The 8,938-nt window shown below is 54.1% G+C and overlaps 1 protein-coding gene across 2 annotated transcripts; it reads left to right on the top strand.

The window, feature by feature from the left end:
• On the top strand, positions 1-8,166 carry KRT32 (keratin 32). 2 transcript variants are annotated; one of them, XM_040497515.1, is made up of 7 exons: positions 1-1,847; positions 2,525-2,607; positions 2,785-2,941; positions 4,230-4,391; positions 4,473-4,598; positions 5,313-5,533; positions 6,786-7,045. In XM_040497515.1, exons 1-7 carry the CDS (start codon positions 1,380-1,382, stop codon positions 6,901-6,903), a joined length of 1,335 nt encoding a protein of 444 aa, XP_040353449.1. In that variant the 5' UTR covers positions 1-1,379; the 3' UTR covers positions 6,904-7,045. The 2 variants fall into 2 exon arrangements, with proteins under 2 accessions (XP_040353449.1, XP_040353448.1); XM_040497514.1 differs by lacking the exon at positions 6,786-7,045 and adding an exon at positions 7,735-8,166 and having other exon boundaries at positions 4-1,847.
• Positions 8,167-8,938: the final 772 nt, after the last annotated feature.

Raw genomic sequence — 8,938 nt, 5'->3', positions numbered from 1 at the left:
TCAGCCTTGCTTCTTGCTTTCCTCCCATAGACCGAAGCCGTTCTTGCCTATTTATCAGTGCGTATTGCAGCCAGATCACTGGCTCTATGTAGCATTCTCGATCTTGACTTCTCTCAAGCAACAGATTTCAGGGAACAGGGCTGAGTGGCATTTTCCCTTCCCTACCCTTTCGCCAATACTTCTAGAAATATATGAAAGAAAAAGACAAGCACTCACACCCCAGTGTTATATTGAGAGGATTAATGAATAAAAAGTGGCCATGTAACACCCATAGGTTAAACGTGAAGTGTCTGAGCCCACGGGTATCGCAGGCAGGACAGGAAACCACTGGTCTTGCCTGTCGCTTTCTTAAGGAATACCCGAGGCTTCTATAATTGGAGACGCCTGCTCCAGTCCCCTGGCTTAGCTCACACCAGGGGCTGCAGGGTGCCACTTCTCCAGGGAGCTGATTCACACTGCCTCCCATCTCTGAGGTCCCGCGGGGAGCCCTGCGCTGTAGAAAGCGAAAGTAGAGCCTGTTCCGGCCTGTCCACCCCTGTCCTTTTAACAGTCATGAACTCTCGACATCTCTGTCTATGGGGGCGGTGATTCACGAAGGGAGGATCCAGAGATGGTCAAGATAGAGCGTCTGCCCCACTGGGATGATCACACTTTCCCGAGAGCGGGATCCCCACGTCTCTCTTTCTTAGTAGCATCCAGCTGAAAAGATGCCCCTGATTCTTAGGCTTTCTGTCTGGGTCTCGGGTTCTGTCTGGATCTCTCCTCCCTGAAATCACTTCTCCCCCTAGGTAGGGCAGTGATGCAGCTTTAGAAGGCTCTGAGGTTCTGTTTCCCAGCTCCTTCGATTTATAGCACTGCCAGTATCGGTGAAGCTTCTGGCACCCACACATTTCCTCCTTAAGGGGCAGGCCTCTTCCCACAGGGAATGCTCTCGTTAAAAGGAAGAGCTGCCCCACGGAACTGCGGCCCTTTCTCAGGGCCCGAGCGGGCGGGGGCGCAGCGGGCATTGGCGGCACAGGGCCAGGTGCTGTGGTGTCCGGGCGGCCCCGCCCGGGTAATGAGGGCCCAAGCCCAAAGCTGATCCTTTGAAGATGTGTCCTGAAGCTCTCCCCTGGTGATCAATGACAGGAGCCCAGAGTCCTGCTTTAGCCAAATGACTAGCTTAGCCTCTTTTACAAGGAAAGGAGTTCCTTATTGGAAACCAAATTATAAATTAATTAGCAGCTTCCTCTGGGGCTGTGTATAAACATCAACACCACCCCATGGTGACTTTCTAGCGTGAGCCCCCTCATTCCAGGGGTATAAAAAGGCCCGAGCAGGATGGGGTCTGTGGACACTGACAATCCAGGTAGCTGTCGCTGCGAAGGGGCCTCCCTGACATGGTATCCAACTTCTCACCAGCTTCCATCAAGAGCTGCCCGCGGCCCCCCTCTGTCTGCTCCAGCAGCATGAGCTGCCGGCCCGAGCTGTGCCTGGGTTACGTCTGCCAGCCCATGACATACGTGCCTTCTGTCTGCACGCCCACCACCTACCGGCCAGCCAGCTGCCTCTCCAAGACCTACCTATCCAGCTCCTGCTGGCCCAGCAGCTGCCGGCCAGCCAGTGGTATCGCCAGTTCCATGGGCACCTGCAGCTGGTACTGTGAAGGGACGTTCAATGGCAACGAGAAGGAGACCATGCAGTTCCTGAACGACCGCCTGGCCAACTACCTGGAGAAGGTGCGCCAGCTGGAGCGGGACAACGCGGAGCTGGAGAGCAAGATCCAAGAGGCCTGCCAGTCTCAAGTGCCCACCCTGTGTCCTGACTACCAGTCTTATTTCAGGACCATCGAGGAGCTCCAGCAGAAGGTGAGGGCAAGCGGTGAAAGGACTCACCGGGAAGGCAACCGGAAGGCCTGGAGCTCCAGATTTGAATCTCATTAGCTTATTAAGCCTCATTCAGGGGAAAGAGACTTCCCCAGGGCATAGGATTGTCTCACAGTTTGAGGGTTCAGCTAGAGTCCTTAACATGGAAAGAGGTCTGGGATGTAGACTCAGTTCTACCACTTTGTGGCTTTGGGAGGGGGGCCTTCCCTTCCCTAGGCCCCAGTGTCCTCATCGGTAAACTGGTTGCAGTAATGGTTCGCACCTAAGGGGTCTGTCCAGAGGATTCCATGAGTTGATGCACGTGAAGTGTTTAACACAGCCTCTGGCACACGGTGAGTTTTTAGTCAATGTTAGCGCTTGTTAAGGATCTGCCTGTCCCACGAAGGACTTCGGACTTAACGACGTTGTTTCCTTCCACATTGTTCACTGCGACCAAAGTGGGGCGTTTGGATTTATGAAGAACCTAGGTGCTTCAAATATAAATCCTAGTAGTTCTCCAAGGACTAGCAGTTCACCAAATATTCCCCAGAGTCCCAGAGAAGAGGGTCTCCTGCAGGGATGGTCACCAGGCTGCTGAGTCCCTTCAGCCGCCAGCTTTTCCTCTGGGCTCTTTTTTCTTCTTATTCTGAACGCACCCCCTCTTGTGCCTTGGCCCCCAGGTTCTGTGCACCAAGGCAGAGAACGCCAGGATGGTCGTGCACATTGATAACGCCAAGCTGGCCGCCGATGACTTTAGGACCAAGTGAGTCTGGCCTGGGGATGGTGGGGTACCCCCCCTCCCCCGCCACCTCTCCGCACATCTTTGGGGGCAGCTATCCGTGAGTTTCAGGGAGGGCTGGAAAAGTGCCAGTAGCGGTGGGTCTTCCCTGAGTGCTGTATTCAGTTTCAGCCCTCGGTTGCTGACCCTGTCCCTGTGCAGGTACGAGACGGAACTGGCCATGCGGCAGCTGGTGGAGGCCGACACCAACGGCCTGCGCAGGATCCTGGACGAGCTGACCCTGTGCAAGGCCGACCTGGAGGCCCAGGTGGAGTCCCTGAAGGAGGAGCTGCTGTGCCTCAAGAAGAACCACGAGGAGGTGAGCCCTAAAATCAAGCTGACGTGGCCCCGGGAAGCGGAATGGGAAGCACGTGCGGTTTTGGGTTGGATAGACTTGGGTTGAATTCCCAGGCTTGCTGTGTGTTGTTTCTGTGACTTGCCCAACTCACTGAACCTTTCTGAGCCTCCTCACCTGTAAAACGGAGTAGCACGATGACACGGGGCTACTGCAAGTATTCCATGAGGTCACGGGTGTGAAACACCCGTCACTTGGTCCCTGCTCAGAAATGCAAGCAACCTTCTCTTCTGCATTTCCTGGTCTTGTGTGACTGCCAGATGCTTGTGTTTTTCTCATGACAATCACTTTCCGGGGGCAGAGTGGTGCCTGAGGCCCAGAGGGGGTTGTGTTCCAGAACTCACATGGAATGGCCTGTCCCTCTCCGGAAGGCTCGGCCGCTGGGGCTCTTCCAAGGGAGAGTCAACTGCAGTGGTTTTCTTTCTTCTGACCCCATCCTATCCTTCTTCTTTGCTCCTGTTTGCATATGATATACTTAATCCAAAATCCATCGGTCGACACTTTATTTTCTGACTTTCCTCCTCACCTCCGGCACGTCCGCGGAGGGAGATCGCTCCCGCCTGGGCACCTGTGTGCTGCATAGACCACCGGACCTTTGGTGCTACGCGCCCCCCACCCTCCACCTTCTCTGCATTGACTCTCAACCTCTTGAGTTGGGATTTGAAAGAGCAAGTGCCTCTGAATCCTGGCTGGGTTTCCTTAGGCTTAAATGCAAAGTAACAATCAGTCACCATGTACTCACTGGGTGCCCTAAGGTACCTGACTCATCCTACTTAAATCGGAGAACTGGGAACGGCACCAAGAGGCCACTAATGAGGCATTATCGCACACTCGGGCAGCCTCTGAGACAACTTTCTCTCTTTGGCAGCCAAGCCTGGGGAGGCGTCTGCTCTCACTCAGGCCTTGAACTAAGTGAAGCCAGGCTCCTGCTGTCCTCCCTCCCAGACGAACACAGGCTGGGAGGGTGGCTGGGAATACGGGGGCATGGGTTTCCCATTCTGGCCTGAGGAGATCAGACAAACCCTGGCATTGCTCTTGGCTTCTGCCAAAGTGACAGGAAGTGTGATGGAGCGCTGCCGCCACCATGGGAACATCCGGTCGGAGCTGGAAAACCACAGAGCTTCCGCAGAGTGGACGGCATGCCTCAAAGGGCCCCTGTAACATAGACATCCTAGCATCTTTTGTCCCACCATTTTGTGTCTCCCTGGGGTGGTGAGTGGGATCACGTGACCTCACACTCGTGCCTTTTCAGGAAGTCAGTGCCCTCCGGTGCCAGCTGGGGGACCGCCTTAATATCGAGGTCGACGCTGCACCGCCTGTGGACCTGAACAGGATGCTGGAGGAGATGCGGTGTCAGTATGAGACTGTGGTGGAGACCAACCTCAGGGACGTGGAGGAATGGTTCAACATGCAGGTGGGCCTCTCGCAGGTGGGCCGGCCTCCCTAGGGTCCCTGAGAAGGCTCTCCTGCCCTTCTCCTGTCTCCCCCTTTGCAGATGGAGGAGCTCAATCAGCAGGTGGCCACGAGCTCCGAGCAGCTTCAGAGCTACCAGTCAGACATCATCGATCTGAGACGAACGGTCAACACGCTGGAGATCGAGCTGCAGGCCCAGCACAGCCTGGTGGGTGCTGCCGGGTGGTCTCTGGATCCCAGGCGGCAAATGCACTTAGGTGCCGGCATCCAGGCGGGGGGAGGGGGCCCCGATTCAGCCACCACGGACGTTTGCCCAGCTGACCTCTCCTAGGCTGAGGTTGCTCCCAAGACCCATCCCAGACATCAAAGGGGCTTGTCTCAACCCTGACATGGGTTAGGTGGACAACTGTCAAACACAACTCCCCAGGAAGGCGTGTTCTCTGCTTGGTCTGAACCTTCTAAACGCAGGCTTCCTACTGGAGTTTTAAAAACTCCCCATGCTTAGTTCCTCTCTGGATGAGTGAAATCAGAGTCTCTGGAGGTGGGGGCCGGGCACAAGGACCTTTTAAAGGCGCTCATGTGACTTCAAAGCACAGCCAGGGCTGAAGGCCACAGATCTTGACGATGCTGTCGGGGAGGAGCCTGGGGAACCTCAGATCCAAAGTCTGAAGCCAGATTGAGGCTGAAGAAGGAATAAGGGGTTTAGGGTCACGGGGACCTGGGTTCACATCCCAGTCTGTTACCTGCCAGCTGCTTAAGCTTGAACAAGTCATTCAACCTTCCTGGGCCTCAGTTTCCACAGTGACTTAGGTAGGGAGGGGGTCATTCCCAACCCCAAAGAGAGACCTGGCTTTTCTTGGTTCTTTCTGAACCAGGAGAATAGGTCTGCTCCTCAGCTACTGTGTCTTTCCTTTTGCTGTAGAGGGACTCTCTCGAAAACACCCTGGCGGAGACTGAGGCGCGCTACAGCTCCCAGCTGGCCCAGATGCAGTGCCTGATCAGCAACGTGGAGGCCCAGCTGGCCGAGATCCGCTGTGACCTGGAGCGGCAGAACCAGGAGTACCAGGTGCTGCTGGACGTGCGGGCCCGGCTGGAGGGCGAGATCAACACGTACCGGGGCCTGCTGGAGAGCGAGGACTGCAAGTGAGTGGGCCCAGCTGAGGCTGTACACATGGGTGCAAACATGGGTTTGGAGAAGGCTATAGGAGGCTATAGGAGAAGGCTACAAGGGCTTACCCAGGAGATAGAGCCCTGTCGTGATTAAGAAGCAGTTAGGAAGCTGGTATGATCCAAAGAAAGTCAGGCAGGTGTTCATGCTGTCATCCCAAACCTGGCCCACTGGAGGCCACTGCGCTCCTTCCCAAGTCAGCAAACTCCTTCCAAGGGCTTCCCATGTACCCGGTGCCATTAGGGATGTGGAGACAGATGATGACGAGGCATCTGCTCTCAGGTTGTTTCCGTCTGGTTAGGGAGACGGGCAACTGGAGATCACACTTGGGGGAAAGATTTTTCTGCACTTGAGAGGACCAATAGGTGGCTTAACGTGATTGGGCTATGGCGGGAAGGAAGGAAGACACAAGAGGTCAGTAGGGCCCGTTCATGGGGAACCATAAAGGCCATGCTGGGGAGGGAGGACCTTATTTAATAGGCAGGGGGATGCCCTCATTTTTGTTTTGTTTTGTTTTGTTTTGTTTTGAGGAGGAAATGATAGAGTTTGCTTAACGGCCTATCTCCCCAGTGAGATGGTAATCATCTAGAACTCAGAGATGGTAGAAACTATTGTTATTTCCTGCGCCTGGCATGTAGTAGATGCTTAGTAAATGTTTCCTGAGTGAGTCAGTGAAAGCTCAAAGCTGTTCTTCAGGAAGACGGCACAGGTGGTTGCAGGAAGTAGAGGGAAGAGGGTCCAGGCAGGGAAACTGTCCAGGAGGTCCTGGTCATGTGAGCAGTGGGGAGAGTCGGAATCCGGGTGGGGCAGGCACTCAGCAAGGCCTGGCAGTCACCTGGGCACAGGATACCTCGGGCCCGTGGACACCTGCTGGGCTGATTACTGTTGTAGACAGTTTCTTTTTTTTGTTTAAAAAAATTTGTTTAAACATTTTATCTTGTTTTGAGAAACAGAGAGAGACAGAGCATGAGCAGGGGAGAGGCAGAGAGAGAGGGAGACACAGGATTGGAAACAGGCTCCAGGCTCTGACCTGTCAGCACAGAGCCCGACGTGGGGCTTGAACCCATGAACTGTGAGATCATGACCTGAGCTGAAGTCGGATGCTCAACTGACTGAGCCACCCAGGCGCTCCCTGTAGGCGGTTTCTTAGTCCACGTTCAGCTTTGCTTGTCTGTCATTCAGTTTCACCCTCTGGGGCAAGAGTTGCAAAATCAAATGCTTTTCAAGGAACAGGGTGCTGATGCACATGTGTGACGCGGGTCACGGTGGGACCCTGGGGAACCAAAGAGCGATGTCTACTCCGGCGAGGGCGCCACCCCCGATGAGGACCGTTTCTACCGTGTGAGAGGCACATCCAGTATGGTTGGATCTTCTGATTGCTCACGAGAAACTGGGAATCTAGATGTCTTTTAAATGTTAAATTCTTCTGATTTTTAAACATTTTCAACAAATGAGAAAAGAATATGGTGCTGGCCACACAAAACATATTTCAGGCTGGATGTGGTCCCTGGGCTCCCTGTCCAGTTTCTGGGCTGTTTGGTTCCCATCTACTGTCCAGGCTGTGGTTTCTGGTTTTGAGCCCACACCTGTCGGTCTCTGAGATCATCCTTTCTCCTTTTGCCATGTTTTCCTTCTGTTTTAATTACTGAGTTCACCTTATCCAACACATTCTTATTAAGTGCCTGCTCCAGGCCAGGTATGCAGGATGTGCATGCATACACGGCTGCTGACCTCACTGTTTAATGGGGAGACAGACCGTAACAGGACAATCACACATCACTCTGGGAGGGGGCACACGGTACCGTTGGGGGATTTGACACAGAGAGATCATGGAGGGCTTCAAGGAGGATGTGACAGTTGAGTTGAAGGAAGCTGCTCTCCATCCTGGCCCAAATGGGAGCCACCGAACGTTTTAGGCAGGGAGTGGCATACTTATATTTGTGTCTGTGGAAGATCACTCTGGCCACGAAGCTGACAGTGGTTAGGAGGGGCCGGGGTGGGGCTGGGGAGGCCAGTTAAGGGTTACACAGGCAAAGATGACGGAGGTGGGATTAGGGAAGCCGAGTGGAGAAGGTGAGCAGCGGGTGAGTTTGCGAGGCATCTGGGGGCAGAGCCACGCACTCGTTGCTGCCTTGGGCTTTTCTCTAATCCTGCCCCCTGTGCCTGTCTTCCGCAGGTTGCCCTGTAACCCGTGCTCCACTCCCTCCTGTCCCCCTTGTGCACCTTCCCCCAGCGTGCCCCGCACCATCTGTGTGCCCCGCACCGTCTGCGTGCCTTGTGTGCCCTGTCCTCAGGTCCACTACTGAAAGTCCCTCAGGGTCGGTGGATCCTGGACAGACCGGAGCTGGGAGGCTGGAGCCTCCTCAGGCGGAGTCTGACCCCCATTCAGTGGTCAGCAAGGAAGCCCTCCAGCTGGGAGGTGGGCTGTGTGCTACATGCTCGGATCTGCAGGGGGCGCCCCGGGCCCCCACGTCTTGGAAAACTGCCTCTCACTTCCACAGCCAGACTGTTCTCTTGGCTGATGTTTCTGGTTGTCTGTGCTGCCTCAAGGGCACGTGCTGTTAGTAAACTGGCAAATAAAGCCTCATCCAGTGGCCCTGCAAACGCATCTTTCTCTATTTGTCGCCTTTGCTGCTGTATCCACCAGCCAGTTCTACTCAGTTGGGCTCAAGAGGAAAGTGGCCAAATTCTATACTTATTTTTGGGCCTCGTCTGTTTCCACGGAGGCTTGGGAGGCATTCCCTAGAAAGGCCCGCATGCCATAAGCCAGTTAGAGCCAGGCAATCTGTCCAGAGCCAAGTCATAAAGGAATAAAGAGAAGAGGGAGATAATTATGCCTGAAACCTAGGCCAAACTACTGTAATTGAGAAGAATACTGTTATGACCCCACCTCCCCACCTCATTACAGCTGTTACAATGGGATCATTCATTCATTCTTTCAAAAAGTCTTCACTAATGGCCTACTTACATGTAGATACCCCCAGGGTCATCCCCCAGATACTTCCTTAGTGCCCCATTTAAACATTGCAACAACTTGTGAAAAAGGTACCATTATTTCTCCCCTTTGTAAATGAGCAAGCTGAGAGCCAGAGAGGTTAAGAAACTTGCCCAAAGGTCATCCAACTAGTATGTAGTGGACCCAGGACTCAGTATAGGCTGTTAGGCCCCAGGGATAAATCAAGCAATTCGTATTCTGAGTCCTCGTATTTGCAAACTACAGCTCTGTGCAGGGAGGGGCTACCAAAAAAAAAAAAAAAATGCAAGTGATCCCCACTGTCCGGAAGCCTATGATTGGCGACTGAGCTGGGGCCAGTGTAAATAATAATAACCATGACTACCGCTTCCTGAGCACATATGGTGCACGTGGTACCGTGCCGAGC

This window comes from Herpailurus yagouaroundi, unplaced genomic scaffold (assembly GCF_014898765.1).
Source record: "Herpailurus yagouaroundi ecotype Mexico unplaced genomic scaffold, PumYag 189, whole genome shotgun sequence".
Classification (NCBI taxonomy): Eukaryota; Metazoa; Chordata; class Mammalia; order Carnivora; family Felidae; genus Herpailurus; species Herpailurus yagouaroundi.
Note: the sequence above shows the minus strand (reverse complement) of the source record. Positions and strands in the feature narration are given on the sequence as shown.